Source organism: Canis lupus, chromosome 6 (genome assembly GCF_011100685.1).
Source record: "Canis lupus familiaris isolate Mischka breed German Shepherd chromosome 6, alternate assembly UU_Cfam_GSD_1.0, whole genome shotgun sequence".
NCBI classification, from domain to species: Eukaryota; Metazoa; Chordata; class Mammalia; order Carnivora; family Canidae; genus Canis; species Canis lupus.
Window position 1 is genome coordinate 69,909,420 of NC_049227.1, and position 20,922 is coordinate 69,930,341.

The 20,922-nt window shown below is 42.2% G+C and overlaps 1 protein-coding gene across 2 annotated transcripts in view; it reads right to left on the minus strand.

The window, feature by feature from the left end:
• The window catches only part of AK5 (adenylate kinase 5), a 237,479-nt gene that overhangs the window by 103,212 nt on the left and 113,345 nt on the right, over nt 1–20,922 (minus strand). For both annotated transcript variants that reach the window (XM_038541633.1, XM_038541632.1), the window contains exons 7-8: nt 11,168–11,258; nt 3,234–3,310 (exon numbers count right to left, since the gene is read on the minus strand). In XM_038541633.1, coding sequence (XP_038397561.1) covers nt 3,234–3,310; nt 11,168–11,258 — 168 coding nt within the window. The remainder of the gene's footprint in view (nt 1–3,233; nt 3,311–11,167; nt 11,259–20,922) is intronic.

The following is a 20,922-nucleotide window of genomic DNA, read 5'->3' on the forward strand; positions in this document are numbered from 1 at the left end:
TCACAGAGCCTGAGGTAGTCACCACATGACCCTTTATAGTAAAAATGTGTTGAATAAAATGCGCAGAGGTCAAGAAGGATAACTAAAAAGTGTTAACTGGAATTGGCAATAGATCCCCAGTGACCTGGATAATGGCTTTTTTTGGAATGGTAAATTAGAAACTAGATTTTGGTTGCCAGGCTCATCAAAGTGTTTTTTCCTGACTCCGCAGCTTGCTAGCACTGCAGTCTTGGGAAGTGTCTTAACTTCCATGAGCTTCAATGTCGTCTGCTGTCAACTGGGGTAAACGGAGCTACCTTCTTAAGTTTCTGTAAGGATTAGCAATAATGCACGTAAACCATAAAACACAGTGTCTGGTTTATAACAGGTGCTCAATAAATGCAAGCTCCTGCGGCATCTAATCTGCTGTCCCCAAAATTATTGTTCCTTTATGGGTAGTGCCTTTTTACTTTTAATATTTTTGCCTTCCGTGCTCTGATGTTTTACATTATGTGCCAAATCTCTGCCAGAGACAGACACAAACCTGTTTCCAACCCCAGCACTCTAACCCTCTCACCTTATTCTACTTTTCCTTTTCTCATAGAACTTACCATCTCTCACATCTAGAGAATTCATTAATTTACCTATGTTGATTGTTTAGTGTCTGTCTTCTCTACTAAATGTAAGCTTCTTGGCTACTTTTTTTTTTTTTTTAACATATTTTCAGTACCTAAACAGTACCTGGCATACAGTAGGGGCTCAATTAGTAGTTGCTGAATGACTAAATGAAAAAAAAAGAATAAGTGAAGAATTTTGTTTTTGTTGTTGTTTTTATCCTGCTCAGGACTGGATGTGCTCCTTCCAATGGGGGATTTGTGTTATTTCTCATCTCTGTAAAATTCTCAACTATTATCTGTTGAAATAATAAAATAAATCAAGTAATAAATCAAAGGGAGCCTCTGCTCTATCCCCCTATTTTCTCCCGGAACTTTTTTTTTTTTTTAAGATTTTATTTATTTATTCATGAGACACACACAGAGAGAGGCAGAGACACACAGGCAGAGGGAGAAGGAGCTCCCTGTTAGGAGCCCAATGTGGGACTCGATCCCAGGACCTTGGGATCATGACCTGAGCCAAAGGCAGATGCTCAACTGCTGAGCCACCCAGGTGCCCCTCTCCCGGAACTCTTTTTTGAATTTTTTTGAATATGTCAGCCCAGTCAACCTATCCTCAGTGACTCCCGAGTTATTTCTTACATTTGACAACTGTTTAAGCTTTCTGGTTTATTCTAAGGCAATTTCCTCAGCTCTGTCATTTTAGTCTCTTTTCAGCTGTGTCTAGCCTACTGTTCAAACTGTTAATGGAATTTCTATTTCAATGACAATATTTTTTGTGCCTAGAATTTCTATGTCTTTCCTTTTCCTTCCTGCCTCTTCCTTCCCATTCTTTCCTGTGCTTGTTTCATGGTTTCTTCTTATCTTCACTTTATCTTCTTGAATATTTTAAGTATTCCTATACTGAAATTTCTTTCAGGCTTTCCTGTTCTCTCTAGTTCTTGGGGTGTGAAACCTTCCATTTTTAAATTAGCTGGATATCTAGTAATGGTTCATTTCTTCATGCAGTCTGTAATTTTGGATCATGAGCTCCCCTTCAACTGAAAGTGTTTGGAATTTGCCTTTTCTAGGGTCTTGGGAGTTAGCAACTGAAAAGGCTCCTAAAATGTATCACTGAATGGCCCGTCTTTGGAGGCTGAGTTAGGAGGCAGTATGGTGCAGATGTGAGGAAATGTGCCTTAAGTTCTCCTCCCCACTGTGAACTTATTTTTGCAACTGTGGGCAAATTACTCTTTGTGTCTTTATATTCTTATCTATAAAATAAAGATCACAATTCTTATTTCCTAGAGATGTTGTAAGGAATTAGCGAGAGAATAAAACTAAGGAACTTGGCACAATGTTCAGTATGTATTAAGTGTTAATAAATGCTAAAAATATTATAAATACATAGGACCTATTATATCACTTGTCAATATTTTCTCCTTGCTTTTTAAAAAAATTTTTTTTAAAGATTTTATTTATTTATTCATGAGAGACACAGGGAGAGAGACAGAGACACAGGCAGAGGGAGAAGCAGGCTCCCCATGGGGAGCCTGATGCGGGACTCGATTCCGGGACCCCAGGATCGACACATCCTGAGCCCAAGGCAGATGCCCAACCACTGAACCACACAGGCTTGTTTTTTAATATAAAAGAAGAAACTTAATGCTCAGGAAAATAGCTTCCTTATTGTTTTACACGATTTTATTTATTTATTTATTTGAGAGAGAGAGCATGAGAGAGCTTGCATGTAAGAGAGCATCAGCAGTGTGGAGGGGCAGAGGGGGAGGGAGAAGCAGGTTCCTCACTGGGTGCAGAGCCCCACTTGGAGCTCGATCCCAGGATCCTGGGATCATGACCTGAGCCCAAGGCAGACGCTTAACCGACTGAGCCATCCAGGTACCCCTGGAAAATAGCTTCTGAATATGACTATGAAATGGATAGCCAGCCATTACATTTGGACATTGGTTAGATCTCTCGGCTTTATTTGTGGCATATGTTAGTTGAAGATGGGGGGACAAAACCCTCAAGAACACGCTGACTTGGCTTTCAGCACTCACAGAGGAGCACTGATGAGCAGTAGAAGGAAGTTTCAGACATTATCCTCTTTTTCGACAAAAAGCCTAATTAGAAGTTGGATCATTTGCCAACTACTTTGGATTATTAAAATACAGCAGGAGGGAGAGTTCTTCTGACAGGAAAATGGCCTAGATAAATTTCCCTAGTTTTATTAAAATAGAAAATATATTTGACTTCTTGACTGTGTTGTCATTGGCCATTAGTCCTTTTCAGAAATAGAAAAGCAGAATTCTGGATCTGTAACTGGTACTCTGTAAATACTGTTGATTCATTTTCAGAAAGGGATAGAGAGACGCAGGCAAATTCTTGGACAAGAGAACCTCATATTACTCCATTTCCTTCTCATGTAACTTAAACCACAAACCTTTCTTTAATTAATTGCTGTTTTGGAACTGTGGGGAAGATGGGGCTGAAGGGCAAAAGTCAGTGAATAAAGGCTATAGGCCAGTGTGATCTATCAGGGAATATGCTGTTACCTGTAAATGCCTCAAAAATGATTTATAATTCTAATTTTCATACAACATTTACAAAGGCTAAAATGAAAAGCATTTAAATAGAGAGACATTTCTAGATTTTAGTTACCTGATCTTCATAATCAGAGCCTGTATCAATGGTCTCTCCAGTATCCAACATCATTGAAGGATCAAGGTCACTGGAACCTAAGATTAGAAAAGAAAAGATTACCTGGGGAAGGTGGTGTGTATATGTTTCTAAAGCAAACTACCTCCCATTAGATTCCCGTATTGTTCTGAGGGTTACATTTAATTCACAAATGTCTTTAGATTCTTCTCTTCTGCTGGGCACCATGTTTGGGCTCCCAGATAGAAAACACAGATACTCTAGACAGTGTCCGGCCTTAAGAAGAAGACAGCCTTGTGGAGGAGACTGATTTGTCAACAGCAAGTTTCAGAAACCAAAATAAAGAGCTACTAATTCTGACTAGTAGTGGGAGTGATGATGGCATTAAGAATTAAGCACAAGGGATGCATCGATGAGCCTGAGTTTGAGGGTGAGTAAGGATGGATGGTCCAGGAGGAGCAGTGGTTTAGGGGTGTAGTAGTAAATGAGATAGAAGGAACACTGTGAGCTAAGTATGGAGTAGTAGGAGAGGAGCAAGGAAGTTCCAGAAATAAGTGGAGCCGAGTTTGCTCACTCCATGAAAACTGACAATTTTTTCCTCCAGCCTTTGGGCCACTTTAGTCCCTGATGATATGAAGAATCTGGTTAACTTAATGTATTAATAGAGAGCTCACCCCCCCCCAACCACCCTCCCCTCGTACTACAGGTTACATTAATTTGCTTATCCATTAATCCTCCAGGCTCAAACTTAAACCGGTAATTTTCATAATGGGGCTCCTGCAGCACACCTGATGTATCACCCTTGTTTAATGACTCTTTCCTCCTGGGAAATACATACCACCTAACTAGCCAGAAAGACAATTCAGTGCTGCTCATAAAATGCCATACATCCCTGTGAAGAAACAAACCACTCAGCGTTTCATTGTACGTAGACTTGTCTCTGCCAAAGAATTCTTGGTCAGAAGACACAATGAGTAATGTTTAATGAAGGCGGATTTTTTAAAAAAGATTTTATTTATTCATGAGAGAGACAGAGAGAGAGGCAGAGACATAGGCGGAGGGAGAAGCAGGCTCCCTGTGGGGAGCCTGATGTGGGACTCAATCCCAGGGCCCTGGGATCATGCCCTGAGCCAAAGGCAGATGCTCAACCACTGAGCCACCCAGGTGTCCCACTGAAGGCAGATTTTTACAAAAATGTCAAGCATCTCACATGCTTCTCAGATACAGACCTCCCCCAGAGAGGCTGCTTTCAGACTTTCTTTCAAAGAGAGATTCAAGGTGTGTCCTCACACAGTCTTTTCTCATCTCTTCTCTTCTTTTTTTTTCTACTCATCATTACCCCTACTGTATATCAAATCAACTAAGGACTAGCCCACTGTCATACTAAGTACTAAGCAGTGACACCCTTGTTTTTGTGTATCTTTATAATTTTTGTAAAGGATGATAAAATTTTTCAGAATGGAGACACTTGACCCATCAAAGAAACTTGGAAAAGTAACTAACTGTGCAGTTGCCACATATGGTTGCATAGGTGTGCAGAGCACAACTGGGTGATGCCATCATGTCACGAGAGCAGCAGCGCTTGCCAAGTCCATTGTCAATAAGGTAGTTGGCAGAAAGCAGTGGGGAAGACAGTGCACCACATGCTATCAACAAGGTGAGACTAGAGGGGTCACTTGCAAACTTAAATTTTATATATAATTTAAAAAAGTAGTGGCACCATATGCAATTTTTCTATCTTTGTGCTTTTTCTGTTTTTCAAATAAGAAATTGTATAAGGTTTATGGGAGGGCCAAAATATTTGATTGTCTTGAAGCTCATTTTGGGATCAGTTTGCACTTAGGGCAGTCCAGATGTCAGAAGTAAACATGTATTTTTCCATTATAGGCCCATGGAGGTTTTAGAACCCGTATTTCACAGAATACCGCCTCCTCATTTTAGAAAAGAAGAAAATGAGTTTTGCAGAAGTCAAACAACCTGGGCTAGATCCTACAGGAAGTAAGTGAGATCAAAGACAGAAGTCATAACTCCCATTTCTCCCAACACATCCTAATCCTGCCCACTCCAAATTCGAAACAAGAGCAACCCAAACAGCTTTATGAATATGATCGTTCATTACAATACCCTACAGGACAGGAGTTGGAGGAATTTGCCATCTCGTCCACATTCTGAGAAAGTGAGTAACAGTGGATGATGAGGCGTGTCACCAGGTGGCTGCGGGAATGGAAGAACCAGATGTGGAATCAAGGAGGGTCAATCGATGCTCCTTTCTGGGTGGTTGCTATTGACAGCATCAGTAAAGGTAATGCAAATTTTATTGAGCTTTCATTATTTCCCTAATATGGATATTACCCACCACTGACTTGTAAAAATGGTGACAGGTACCTGGATTCAAACGATACAGCTGTGCTTGGAGTGATTCATGTGGAATGAGCAATGTGATCTGAACACAAACGCTTATTAAACCTACGGCCACTTTTATAGTTCCTGTGTCCTACTTACTTTGTTCAATTAGAAACCATTTTTAAAAAAGTACAAATTTTGAAGGGCTCTCAACCTGGTTAACAGATATTATGCATTAATATTTGAAACTGGAGCAAGATGGCTAGAAAACTATCTATCAGCAATGGTAGAAAGAAGAGATCTTTGTTTAAGGAAGAAGAAAAAAAATCCTCTTAAAAAAAACAACTCCTGCTTACAGAGAAGAAGAGACTGGCTTTCCTAATAAAATACTTTTAACAGAAATTTTATTGTATCATTAAAGGATGGAATTTCTTGACACGTTGTTGCTCTTGGCAACAGTACTAATAAATCAGAGGAAGCCACAGACAATGGATATCATTATCAGCTCAGAGAGTGATTGAATGGCTTTCATTTTCTTTTAGCATCGGTTGCTTGGTTTGCTGAAAATGGGGCCGTTAATAACCATCTAAGGTTTGACATACAAAAGAGGGAGGTAAATATAGATATATGTACACATTTTTGCCTTCTTTCATTGAACAATTTAACACATAAAACACCTGGGATGATCTCTTTACTCAAAAAGGACAGCAAATTTAGGGCATTCTGGAAAAGTGATAGTATGGCTTTCACTTCCCCCTATTTTGAATTTCTCAATTTCTTTCAGATTTAAAAATATTCCTTCTATAGATACAGAGCTGAAATAGAATCCCCCAGGGAGCACTCAGTGTCACCAGTTTCAGATGTAGAATGGTCTTCAGAAAGATTATTTTCAGGTTGTCTCCTCAAGTTTAAGTGGGAAGATGGGACGCCTGGGTGGCTCAGTGGTTGAGCGTCTGCCTTCAGCCCAGGGCGTGATCCTAGAGACCCAGGATTGACCCACGTCGGGCTCCCTGCATGGGGCCTGCTTCTCTCTCTGCCTGTGTCTCTGCCTCTCTCTCAGTGTCTCTCATGAATAAATAAATAAAATCTTTAAAAAAAAGTTTAAGTGGGAAGATGGTACAAATTCACTCTCGAGGTACTGGGAGGCTAACCATGTTGCCTTCTGGGACAACGTTACAGACTTTTGTCCTCCTAGTGGCTCTTCAATCGGAAGGTTTAGGAAGGTCCTCCTTGCACTTCGAGTCCCAGATAAAGAAGCACACCTGCAAGGCAGGGCTTCCTGGGCAGGGAAGGGTCTGCAGATAAAGCTCCTCTAAGGCATCACCTGCCCCCCTGAGGAAAGCAGTCTCTCCCTCGTCCTGTCCCTTCTGCTAAACTGTGAGCAGCTTTAGGTGGCATATTGTATTTCATCTCTACATACAAGAGCAAAGCTTAGAAGTTTAATCCATTTGCTACACATATGCTGAATAACTGAAAGACGCATTAAAGGGACATTGACATTTTGCTTTTGCACATCTTGACCTTCTCCATTCTCTTCGCAAACATCACATCCCTCCTAAGTGCCTCTGCTGTGAGGCGCAGAGAACCCCGCTCCCATTCCGGGAGGCAGGGAAAGTCTTAGTAACAGTCTGCATTGGAATTCCTTTGGAAAGAGCATTGTGTTTCTTCGGGAAAATATCTGGACGGTAGTTGGGCCTAGAAGGTGAGCTCCTTAAGGGAGCTGGTGTTGGGACAGTTCTGGGAGAGATGAGCAGGAGTGATTTTGCAGTTACTCCATGGCAGGGCAGGGGCAGGAAGGAAAAGAGAGAAGGCAAAGAGAGAGGAAGAGAGGAGGAGAGGCTGTGAGGCCACGTGCTCAGACAAGTGGCCCAGTTGAGGTGACCAGCTGGGTGGAGAGGGCTTCGGCGGGGTCTCCTACGAGATTCACACTGTGTCTCAAACACCCACACATACCCTCCATCCTCGTGAAGTCCTGCATGCTAATAAAGGCCAGAGATTTTTAACAAACAGCCCTCTACCTGGTGATATCATCACAACTGTGATCCACACCCGGAGGAAAAGTACAGGGGACTCTGCTGGGGTCTAATCTCTTCTGGGCTGGGGGCTGCGCACGCCTCCTGGGGCAAATCACATTCAAACTGAGATACAAAATGGGATCCGGTGAAGGAGGGGTTGGGGGTGAGACTGTCGAGGGGATGCCTGGTTGTATTTTGCTGGGGAGGCAGGGTGGTCAGAGCTGCATTTGGTGAGGTTCCCCACCGCAGCAACAGGATTGAGCAGATGGGAGAGGCCAGGGGGGAAGGAAGAGGCTGGCAAAGAATGACAGAGCCCTGGCAGGTGCAGCGGGGATAAAGAACAGGACTCCCAAGGTGTCCCTGAGGAATGATGATTGGTGTGGGCTGTGAGACCGTGGGACATTTCTTTGCCTGACTCCCTTCTTCATAGTGAGAAGCTGCATGATCTCACTTGTATGTGGAATCTAAAAACAAGTACACTGAAGCAGAGAGTAGGGCGGTGGTTGCCATGGCATGTGGGTGGGGAAAATGGGGAGCTGTTGGCCAAACGGTGCAAGGTTACAGTCCCGTAGGATGAATAAGTCTAGGGATGCAATACACAGCCTGGTGATGATAGTTAATAACACCGTATTAAGTACTGGAAAGTTGCTGAAAGCATAGATTCCGGGGGCTCTCATCACACACAGAAAAATGGTGACTATGAGAAGAGATGCCAGTCAGTAGTCATTTCTCCATGTACGTGCATGCCAAGTCACCATGGTGCACCTCTTAGATATATGGAAATTTTATTTAAAAAACTTAATAGAAAGCCATTCCCATGGAAGTGATATGGGAGCTGTGGGGCAGCTGAGATTCTGCAAAGACAGTGTCCAGAGAGAAGAGAAGGGAAGACTAGAGGGACAAAGCCCCAGGGGCTGACAATCCACGGAGCAGTGGCCATAGACATGGCCCTGTTTAACTGGGTGAGTCAGCAGCATTTACAAGCCTGGAGAGTTCCCCTACAGATGCAGGCTTCTGTTTTCTCTTGAAAGAGAGAAACACCCATCAACAACTGGCCCATTCCTTAATGGCAACCATACCATAAGGCTTCGGAGTGGCTGCCTCCTGTAGGGGAGACATCGTGAGTTTCCAGTTTACCACGTCCCCCCCTCGCTCACTGCAAGGGCTGCTATACATAGAACAGGCTTATTTTAAGGCTGGAGAGGACTCAGCTTGTAGGGGAACTTGTGGGAGTTGAGGCTGTGAGCAGACTCCTCTGTTCAGAAGTCTTGGAATATAGAGAGGAAAGATGAGGTCCCTGGAAACTTCTGCTATGGGGCAGGTGCTGTGCATTCTGAGGACACAGCACCTGCTCTCAGGCTGTTTACTGCTAGCACGGAAGCTGGCACAGCTCAGCCCTACAGGCTGAGGCCACTTTGGAGAAATGCCCCTAGAGAGCCACAAAGTGTCAGGTATTCTAAAGAAGGCAGCTTAGAGGACGTGGAGAAAAAGAAACACTCACATTATTGGTGGGAAAGCAAAGTGGTGCAGCCACTGTGGAAAACAGCATGGAAGTTCCTCAAAAAATTAAGAAAAGGGAACTACTATATCATCCAGTAATTCTCCTACTGGGTATTTACCCAAAGAATACAAAAATGCTCATTTTTTTTTAAATTTTTTTTTTATTTATTTATGATAGTTACAGAGAGAGAGAGAGAGAGGGAGGCAGAGACACAGGCAGAGGGAGAAGCAGGCTCCATGCACCGGGAGCCCGATGTGGGATTCGATCCCGGGTCTCCGGGATCACGCCCTGGGCCAAAGGCAGGCGCCAAACCGCTGCGCCACCCAGGGATCCCTCATTTTAAAAGTCATATGCACCCCTGTGTTTATTGCAGCATTATGTACAATAACCAAATTAGGTAAGCAGCCCTGGGCCCACTGAGAGACGAATGAATAAAGAAGACATGGTATATATGTGCCATGGAACATTATGCAGCCACAAAAAAGAATGAAATCTTGCCATTTGCAACAACATGGGTGGGTCTAAAGAGTAAAATGCTACCTGAAATCAGTCAGAGGAAAGACAAACATACAATTTCACTCACATGTGGAATTTAAGAAACAAAAAATAGGGTCTTAGCTATAATAAGCTCATGGTTACCAGAGGGGGAGTGGGTGGGGAAATGGATAAAAGAGGTGAAGGATGGGGAGAGTACACCCACCGTGATCCGCACTGAGTAGGGTACAGAACTGTTGAATCACTCTATCATACACTGATGCTAATATAACACTGTATCTTAACTATACTGGAACTAAAATTAAAATAAATAAATTAAAAAAAAAATCAGCTCCTTCACTCCACTGTCTTAGCAAACCGAGGATACCGAGCAGTTAGATATTTGTTGTTAGAGATCTAAGTAAATGTTCTAAATAAAAGATGGACTTAAAGCACAGATAACACAGCAGTTTCCAGAGCAGCACACACTGGTCTATATGCTCCTACATGCTTCTCAGTGTCCCATCTTTCCCAGCAATAGGTCACCTTATTGTAGCTGTGGTTGGAAAACCAGCCAGGTGGGGTTACATTGTTCCCCATGCTCGGTGGAGCTGCCCAGAGAGACCACTGCTTTGCCTTTCTTTTCATTCTGCCTTTCTTTGAAGCTACCCTTAAGGTGCTTCAAATCAAATATGGTCAAGTGTTTTAAGTGTTTAGCCTTTTCTTTTCTTTTCTTTTTTTTTTTTTTTTTTTTTGCCTTTATCCACTGAGGTCATTACCAAGAAGAAAGGACAGGACTGGGACAAAGATTTGAGAGTCATTGGACACCTGAGAGGCTCAGAGGTTGAGCGTCTGCCTTTGGCTCAGGGTCTGATCCTGGGATCCGGGACAGAGTCCCACATCGGGCTCCCTGCAGGGAGCCTGCTTTTCTCTCTGCCTGTGTCTCTGCCTCTCTGTGTGTCTCTCATGAATAAGTAAATAAATCTTAAAAAAAAAAAAAAAAAAAAAAAGAGAAAGAGAGTCATCCACATTGGAATGGAGAGATGAGACCGTGAGGGACAATGGGTTGATCAGAGTCAGAGAGCAAAAGAGAGTGAGAGAAGGATCAGGGACCGCCTAGATAGGGAGTGTGATGGCCCTGCGCTGCTCCCCAGCATCAAATTTCTAGGTGTGAGTTCTTAGGAAGGGAAGGCACAAAGACAAAACGGGAGCTGTGGGTTGGGATGGGAGTAGCTACCAGGCAGAAGGGGAGACTTTTCCAATGGGGTGCAGCAAAGACAAGTATGAGTTGGGGGTCCTGGGGGGACTGTAACTTTTCATTGCTGCACAAAGAATGAGCTAGATTAGATTTTTTCAATTATAGTAACATAGGTCCTGTGCGACATTGACGCCTGCTAATCTACTTGTGCAGGGACTGGAAGAAAAGCATTAACTCTAAAGGCCAGATGGATATTCTTTCTTTTCTGTTTTGTATCTTTATTTGTAAACCAGAAAGTGTAAAGCTCGGACGGTGTCATCCTTAAAACCTTATAGCAGACAGTCAAGCTCCAGACACTTGGCAGGTGGTCAGGCCATACTGTTGCCTGAAGGACACAGTGACTTACCTGCTGCAGCTTCTTTGTTTGGGAATAACTTGCTGTCAACTGCCATGCTGATGTCATAGAACACCTCATCTTCGTCTCGGTCAGCGTCAAACTGGGCGAAATCAGGACAAACAAGTTGGGAACAAGAGAAGACAGAAATTAGTTCATTCCCAAATATAAAGAGCATGCATCACACCATTGTATTGCTAATGAAGCAGGTCAACAGGAATTAAAGCCCTTGAATCTTCAACAGACACTTAGAGAGTTTTTCAGCCTAGATCACATATCAGAGAAGGATATTGGGGAATAAGTGTACAGTCAATCACTTATGCTTAAGAAAAATGGGTAGAATTCTCTTACTTTATAAAGCAAGCTTTAGAAAAAAATGATAATTGAAATTTACCTTGTGCCTTCTGGCTCTTAGAGTTTTGTTTTTAATTAAAAGAACCATGAAAATACATAGTTCTAAACAATAGGAGGGGATTTTCTAATGTACTGTTAAAAAGAGAAGGAGCCCCCAAACCAAATTTTAGTTGCTTCACTAGATACTATAAATACTATATGATAGATGTAGTCTGTAGACATTAGACTTGATGTAAATTATAGATTTAAACATTTTACCATTCTTTAAAATTTACAAAAATTTAAATATTAAACAAAGTGGTTATATTTGTAAGTCCTGTATGTCCCAGGTTGTGCGGTGGTTTTTAAAAAATACATGTTTATCTCTTTAGTTTTTAAAAAGAGCTTTGCTGAATTATAATAAACATATAATAAATTGTATATACTTAAAGTGTACAAGTTGGTACGTTTTGACGTCTTCATCTGTATACTCGTGAAACCATCATAAAAATCAAAATAGTGAACGTAACTATCACCCTCAAAGGTTTCCTTGTGCCCCTGAGAATGAATCCCTTTCTCCTGCCCCTTTACCTGGTAACCATTGATCCTACATTTCTCTAACTATAGATTATTTTGCATTCTCTAGAATTTCAGATGCAAGGATTTATATAGCATTAAATTTTTTAGTCTGGATTCTTTCACCCAGCTCAGTTATTCTGAGAGTCATCAATGTTGTATCCATCATTCATCCCTTTTCATTGCTGAGTAGTATTCTCCTGTATGCATATACTGTTAAATTCATCCTGAGTTTATAATGTCTGTCTTTCAGCTCAGACATTATAATTTTCATCTCTAGATGTCTGATTTGAGTCTTTAAAAAAAATCTATGTCTCTATTTAAGGTTTTGAATATCTGAAATACAATTATAACTTTTAATGTCCTTTGCTAATTCTAACATCTGGTGTTTCTTTGCATGTTCGGTAGTTTTTATTGGATGCCAGGCATCATCATTTTGACTGTGTTGGGTGTTAGATATTTTTGTAGCCCTATAAATATTCTTGTGCTTTGTTCTAGAATGCAGTTCAGTTACTTGGAAACAACTCGATCCTTTCAGATTTTGGTTTTAAGACTTGTTGGGCTGACCAAAAAATTGCTAAAACTGATACACAAATTCAGTAAAGTTGCAGGATGCAAAATAAACATGCAGAAATCTGTTGCATTTCTATACATCAATATACATCTGTTGCAATTTCTATACATCAAGGAAGAAAAATCAAGGAATCAATCCCATTTACAACTGCATAAAGAATCACAAGATACCTAGGAATAAACCTAACCAAATAGGTAAAAGATCTGTACTCTGAAAACTGTAAAATACTGATGAAAGAAATGTCATCATTAGAGATGACACAAAGAAGTGAAAAAAACATTCCATGCTCATGGATTGGAAGAACAAATATTATTAAAATGTTTATATTATCCAAAGCACTCAATACATTTAATGCAATCCCTATCAAAATATCAGCATTTTTCACAGAGCTAGAATAATCCTAAAGTTTGTATGGAACCACAAAAGACTCTGAATAGCCAAAGCAATCTTGAAAAAAGCAAAGCAAAGTTGGAGGCATCATGATTCCAGAGTTCACTATTACAAAGCCATAGTGACCAAGATGGTAATGGTACTGGCACAAATACAGACACATAGATCAATGGAATAGAATAGGAAATCCAGAAATGAACCCACAAGTATATGGGTAATTAATCTTCAACAAAGTAGGAAAGAGTATCTAATGGATAAAAGCCTCTTCAACAAATGGTGTTGGGAAAATTGTTGAGTGACATGCAGAAGAATAAAACTGGACCACTTTCTTACACCATTAATAAGAATAAATTCAAAATGTATGAAAAACCTAAATGTGAGACGAAACCATCAAAATCCTAGGGGGCAACACAGGCAGTAACCTCTTTGACATCAACTGTAGCAACTTCTTACTAGATGGGTCTCCGGAGGCAAGGAGAACAAAAGCAAAAATAAACTATTGGGACTTCATCAAAGTAAAAACTTCTGCACAGTGAGGGAAGCAATCAATACAACTAAAAGGCAACCTACAGAATGGGAGAAGATATTTACAAATGACATATATGATATAGGATTAGCACCCCAAATATATAAAGAACATCAAACTCAATACCCACAAAACAAATAATCCAGTTAAGAATTGGGCAGAAGAGATGAATAGACATTTTTTCCAAGGACATTCAGATAACTAACAGACCTACTCAAAGATGCTCATCATCACTCATCATCAGGGAAATAGAAATCAAAACTACAGTGAGATATTACACCAGTCAGAATGACTAAAATTAACAACACAGAAGGCCACAGGTGTTGGCAAGGATGCGGAGAAAGAGAATCCTATTACACTGTTGGTGGCAATGCAAACTGGTGCAGTTCTCTTTGGAGAACAGTATGGAGGGTCCTCAAAAAAGTTAAAAATAGATCTACCCTATGATCCAGCAATTGTACTACTAGCTATTCAGCTGAAAGATACAAAAATACAGATTTGAAGGGGTATATGCACCTCAATGTTTATAGCAGCATTATCAACATTATCAGCATTATCTTCTGGTTAGAACGGCATGGTTAGAACTAGAGGGTATCATGCCAAGCGGAGTAAGTCAGTAAGAGAAAGACAAATACCACTTGATTTCACTCCTCTGAGGAATTTAAGAAACAAAACAAATGAACACGTGGGGGGTGGGATAAAAAGCCAAATTATGGAAAGAGCCCAAGTGTCCATCAACTGATGAATGGATAACAAAGATGTGGTACTGGGGTGCTTGGGTGGCTCAGTCAGTTAAACATCTGCCTTCAACTCAGGTCATGATCTCAAAGCCCTAGGATTGAGCCCTGCATTGGGGCTCCCTGCTTCTCCCTCTCCCTCTGCTCCTCTCCTTGCTCATATTCTCTCTCTCTCTCAAATAAATAAAATCTTTAAAAAAAGATGTGGTGTGCGTATATAGACATATATATATAATGGAATATTACTCAGCCATAAAAAAGAATGCAATCTTGCCATTTGCAACGGCATGGTTAGAACTAGAGGGTATCATGCCAAGTGGAGTAAGTCAGTAAGAGAAAGACAAATACCACTTGATTTCACTCCTCTGAGGAATTTAAGAAACAAAACAAATGAACACGTGGGGGGTGGGATAAAAAGAATCAGACTCTTAACTATAGAGAACAAATTGATGATTACCAGAGGGGAGGGGGAGGGGGATGGGGGAGATAAGGGACTGGGTGCGCTCCTTAATGGAGTGCACGCTTGTTGTGATGAGAACCGAGTGATGTATGTGAGTGATGAGTCACTAAATTCTCCACCTGAAACTAGTGTTGCACTGTACGTTAACTAACTGGAATTTAAATAAAAAAATTGAAAAAAAAAAAAAAAGACTTGTTGAGTTGGACCAGAGCATTGTTAAGTATACAGCCAATCATTCCCCACAGTGGAGGCAAGACTCTTCAAAGTACTGTACCTAGTACCTGGTGAATTAAGTAGTTTTCTAGTTCGGTTGGTAGAAAAAAAAAAAGCACTATTTCAAGCCTGGTGTAGCACTAGCTAATCTTTTCGGGTGGTTTCCTCTCAGATTTGGGTAGTTTGCTTACATGCATGCATTGCTTAGCACCGGGCTGACTATTGGAGGGGAGCCCACATCTCTGCTCTGTCCTCTGCCCTCTAGTCACCTTGGGATCTTAGACTCTCAGCTGTGTCTGCTCAACCCAGGGGGTCCCCAAATTTCCACGAGGCTTCCTTCTTTTTGCTCCATACCTGGGAACTCCCCAGGCACGCTGCATTTGTTTCTTAGGGAATCACCTTATTGCTTGAGGGAAGGTGTCTGGAAAATTGTTTTTTAAAATATTTTCTTTGGGGGGCACTTGGGTGGCCCAGTGGGTTAAGCATCTGCCTTCGGCTCAGGTCATGATCCCGCCCCTGTATTGGGCTTCCTGCTCAAGGGGGGAGCCTGCTTCTCCCCCTGCACCTCCTCTCTGCTTATGATCTCTCTCTCACACTCTCTTTGTCTCTCTTTCAAATAAATAAATAAAATCTTTAAAAATATGTCTCTTTTCTTTTTCTTTTGTTTGTTTCCCATGGGAGGGGAAGAAAATCCAGTCTCCTTTATTCCATCTGGGTCAGAAGTCTCAATTCTTTAGCTTTGAATCTTAATTACTATCTTGAAGGTATTTAAGAAGATTTACACGATTTATTCCTTCATATTCTCCTACTGAAGCATTTCACCCTTCTTGGTGAGGGAAATCGTGGAAGCCTAAATTAGAAAGTTATTTCTTTAGCTCCTCTTAGCGCTAAAGCACATCTGAACTGTGCTTCAAAGTGCTTTCACCGTGTCACCGGCCCATGGGAAGGAAAGGTGAGGCAGACAGTTTTCTTCTATTTCACAGGTGAGGAAGGATCTACTTAGCGATGTCATGACTTTCTCGAGTCAAACAGCTAGTAAGCAGCGCTGGGATTTGAACTTAGGGTGACTGACACTTTGCATCCTGCAGATACCATCACAGTAAGACCAATATAGCCCTTCTGCTCAAATGGGTGTAAACACAGCCCTTTGCATCTAAAAGCAAGACGAGACTTAGGGCCGCTACAAGGAGACCAAGAAGGCCACGGAGTCATCTCGGTGCGCTGTTCCTCACACCCACGTATACTGTGGCTGGGCTTTTTTTCTCTCAAAATATTTATTAGCTGTCATCTTCATTTTTTTCTTGCACTTTGGGATATGGGTGGCAGCCCTGTCATTTCATAAATAAAAGAGCACAAGTGTATGTTTTAGCTTGGGATCCCTAGAAAACAGAGCCTGAGGCAAAAGCATAGGTTAGCAGTTTACTGGAGTGTGTGTGTGTGTGTGTGTGTGTGTGTGTGTGTAATCCCAGGGCAGTAAATGTGAGGAAAAAAGAAAAGGCAAAGAATAAAGAAAAACAAATGCAAGGTAGTAATTCCTGGATTGGCTGCAGTGTCACAAGAAAATACAGCTGGTAGCTTGGTCTCTAGAAAGGCTAAATATGGGCAGCCCGGGTGGCTCAGCAGTTTAATGCTGCCTTCGGCCCAGGGCATGACCCTGGAGACCCGGGATTGAGACCCACATCGGGCTCCCTGCATGGAGCCTGCTTCTCCCTCTGCCTGTGTCTCTGCCTCTCTCTCTCTCTCTGTGTCTCTCATGAATAAATAAATAAAATCTTAAAAAAAAAAGAAAGACTAAATGGACACTCTACATCTCAGAACAGTCTGATGGGGGAGGACAGGAGAGGTATTTATATTCCGGTTCCTTTCAGTTTCCTTCTTTCCTTCCTTCCTTCCTTCCTTCCTTCCTTCCTTCCTTCCTTCCTTCCTTCCTTCCTTCCTTCCTTTCTTAGAGAGAGAGAGTGCAAACGAGAATGTAGGAGCATGAGAAGGGGGAGGGGACGAGGCAGAGGGAGAAGCCGACTCTCTGCTGAGCGTGGAGCCGGACTTGGGGCTTGATTCCAGGGCCCTGGGGTCATGACCTGAGCTAAAGTCAGATGTTTAACCTACTGAGCCACCCAGGCTGCTTCCTGTCTTTCACTGGCCCAGGCTTTACCTTGGAGGAGTTAAATACCCTCTAATTCTGGGTTGTGCTGTCTAGCCCTTGGAGAGGACATGGAGAAGCCTAAGCACCCCCTCACCCTCCTCATCCCCCCTACCATGGGGAGCAGCACAGTATCTGAATCTAGAAGTGCTGAAAGGAGCCAGAGCAGCTGTAGGCCTGGTCTGGTTGGGCCTGGGTGCTGTCTCTGTGGAGACCTCCACTGTGGTGGGGATGATGAAGCCCAGCCTTCAGCCCTGAAGGGGCTGCTCGGCTGTCAGCAATGTTGGACCTCCAGGGCAGTGGTGGACAGGGCTCTCTGTTTGATAAGCAGCCAAGGCCTGGCACATATATGAGTCCAGGAGGCTTAAAACTGGGCTCAGCTTAAAACGCCACTGGAACTTGGTTTGAGCTTCTGCTTCCCTGTGTAGTCGCTGTCTGGCTTTGAGCAACTTATTCCCCCCGTCTTAGCACCTACACAACACTATTGCTGCACGGACTGAGGAGATGGTATATATTTAACACACAGCACAGAGCCCAGCATAAAGTACAGTCCTTCTTTTTTCTCCCTCTGTGACTACCTAGGTCTGAGGGAGTATAACTCCTAGATCTTTGATTGCTTCTGTATTTTGGAGACACACACACATACACAGACACATGCTTTTTTTTTAACTTGGGGATTGTGGAATAAGGAATACAAGAGATTTTGAGGCTTTCTAGGAGATACTCTATCGTCTGATTTGAACAAGGTATGTTTGGTTCCAGCACAGACTTAAAGGACCTGATTGTCCAAGCCAGAAGGCAAACTGCAAAACGTAAAACACCACTCACAAAAACATTCAACAAATACTTGCTGAGTAAATACGACACGCTGGGCGGACCCCATCTGCTAAGGGTTTGGATGATGAACACGGACTGTGAGTGAGGAAGGAAGATGACACCCACATAACCAGCTCTGCTCTGGATTTTGCAGATGCTGCTGAAGCCCATTTACTCCTGCATTAGCATCACAAAATTGAACCCAGACTGCTTTATTTTCTGTAACCCTGCACTTGTACGATGCCGGGACCAGCCTGAGACCCGCCTCTACATTCTTTGAGCCAACAATGCAGCATAAAGACCTTGGAGGGCATTGTGATTTGGTCCCATCAGAACAATCCAACCTAATTGGCCAAGATTTCTGCAAAATGGTAACAGTCAGTGTTGGAGAGGTTGTGGGTGTGGGAAGAGGAGAGCCGACTTTTAAATCATCAAATCTTTTACTTACTTGATTTTGCACAGACATTAATGGTTCTCAACCAGAAGAAATTTTGTCCCATCCCCTCCGTCCCCCACCCCAACAAGAGGCAACGTTGGGAGATGTTTTTGGTTGTCGCAACAGGCAGGGGAGACACAGCTGGCCAGGGAGGCCAGGACAGCCCCTTCTCAACACAGCACTATCCAGTCCGAATGTCGGTAGTGCCAAAGCTGAGAAACCATAACTTCACCTGGCTATTCTCAGCTTTTGGGTTTCTAAACAAGTATTCTGAAACTCAGGTAGTGATGATTTTTCTTTTTTTTTTTTCTCCTCCTTTTTAAGGAAAAAGGTTTTGAGCTGCAAGAACCCGGGCTGTTAACTTCAAAATGCAAAGCATAGCAGAAGTGACGATGCTGCAGGGGCAGTAGTGAGAGGGCGATGGAAGCTCTAGGAAGGAAAGTTCATTTCCATCCCCCAGGTCAGACACAAGCATCCCTGGGCAGCTGGAGTCACGCAGCTCTAGAGCAGGTGCTGTCCAAGGTTGCTCCTGGCTCTGCAAGTCTGTGATGAGATGGGCAACTTTATCTTTCCTGTGACTGATACCCGGTCTGGCAATCTTAACAAAACTCTGTTCTTAATCTGAGGGAAAGGACTTACCCGGGACATGGTCTGCATCATCTGTTTAAGGTCACTTAATGTCAGAGGGCTGGGAAGGTCAACTGGAGGCTTCAAAATGAAATGCTTACCAAATTGCCCAGTTCACTCGCAACGCATGTTTTAATTTGAATAACGACTGTTGGAACCACTTTGAAAATTGTGCAAAACCTCTCATAAATAAATAAATAAAGTATTAAAAAAAAAAAAAGGGCAGCCTGGGTGGCTCAGCGGTTTAGCGCTGCCGTCAGCTCAGGGCCTGATCCTGGAGACCTGGGATCGAGTCTCACATCAGGCTCCCTGCATGGAGCCTGCTTTTCCCTCTGCCTGTGTCTCTGCCTCTCTCTCTCTAATCTGTGTCTCTCATAAATAAATAAATAAAATCTTAAAAAAAAAAAAGAAAGAAAATTGTATAAAACCTAGCCGAATTAGGAGAGGAAGTTATGGCAGGGGAAGGAGAAGCAGTGCCGTGTGAGGAGAAAGTGGCAGTGATGGTTTGCCCTTTTGATGGCAGACGTGAGTTTTTGGTTTTGTTTCCTTTGGGCTCTGATTTCCAGGCTGCAACGGGCTGCCCAAATCTTCTCCATGGAGACAGGGCCTTCCTCATTTCTCCGCTCTGCTAGGTAGGAATGTTATGTTTACAAAATGTCTCTAAATGGACTCGACGGGAGAACACCAGCTCAATTTCTCTTTCCCAGTTGCACCTTTATTAAGTTTAGATCCATCTCCTACTCTTTCTCTGCTTAAGTTTGAGGAGGAAATAAATGGGGTCTGTTATTAGTATTATCTCGGTTTTATATATCCCATAAGTGTCATTCTCTGTGCATCAAGCTGGCTTCCCGAATTATTCACTTCTCCTTGGTTTCCTGCAAGGGATTTCAATTAAGCATGGTCTTCACCAATGGTTTTTGTCATTTGCTGCTGGAGATCCCCCAACATGCAGATAACTGGCCCTTCACATCTTCTCTTGTATTGTGTTTTGAGACTTCCTTCTACATGATTGATTGGGTGGCGTCCTCCTCACAGTGATTGTGTTTTTCTCCAACAAAAATGGGATATTGCATTAAAATAATAATAATTTAAAGACCTGTGGTAACTGGAGTGAAATCTGTAGTTATCAGTGATGGAGTGATGACAGTTTATATTACTCTGCAGAACTGTGTTGCTAAAGCTTCATAATTAATCACAGAATCTGAAAGAAAGTACCCTATATTGTGTGGGGGTGGGGGAGTGCGGGTAGGACAATATTCTGTCTGAGAAAGCCAGATCAGTCCCATTTTGATGACCAGAAAGAACTCGGTGGTATGGCCCTGCTGAACCGGGATGTGTAGAACCTATTTCTTAACAGAATGAAATAAGGGGGGAAACGTGAGAAGATAGATCTAAAAACGGACATGATTGGTATGCAAAGTGATGAGTGTAGAACACTGGAAAGCTGTGGATATCTGAGAAAAAGACTCTTCTCAGCTTTTTGTATAGAATCTTCAATTCACTGGATATTCAGATCATAGGCAGCATCTGGAAAATTTTGATGGGAATAAGTCAACACAATAAAGAGATTCCAGAGAAGACTGTTGCAATATTTATGAAGTGTTTTAAAAAGAAGCTTCTTCCCAAACTTGAAATCTTAATGAAATAATGACTGACTTGTCCTGCTATAATAGAGACTTAGAAAAGGAGACTAAGAATTTTGATTACTCTTATTACACTTGAAGCTCAGGGATTATTTTTAGAATCTGCATCAGCACTCAACAACCAATCTACAAAGGCCCAGGTACAGTTACCATTTTTTGAGCACTTACTATGTGCCATTCACTGTTAGAGCTTTTTAAGTACATGTTTGTCATTCAGTCCCTACAGTATTATTATAAAAGGGCTATCATTTTTTATTTATATTCAATTAATGAACATGCAGTATATGATTAGTTTC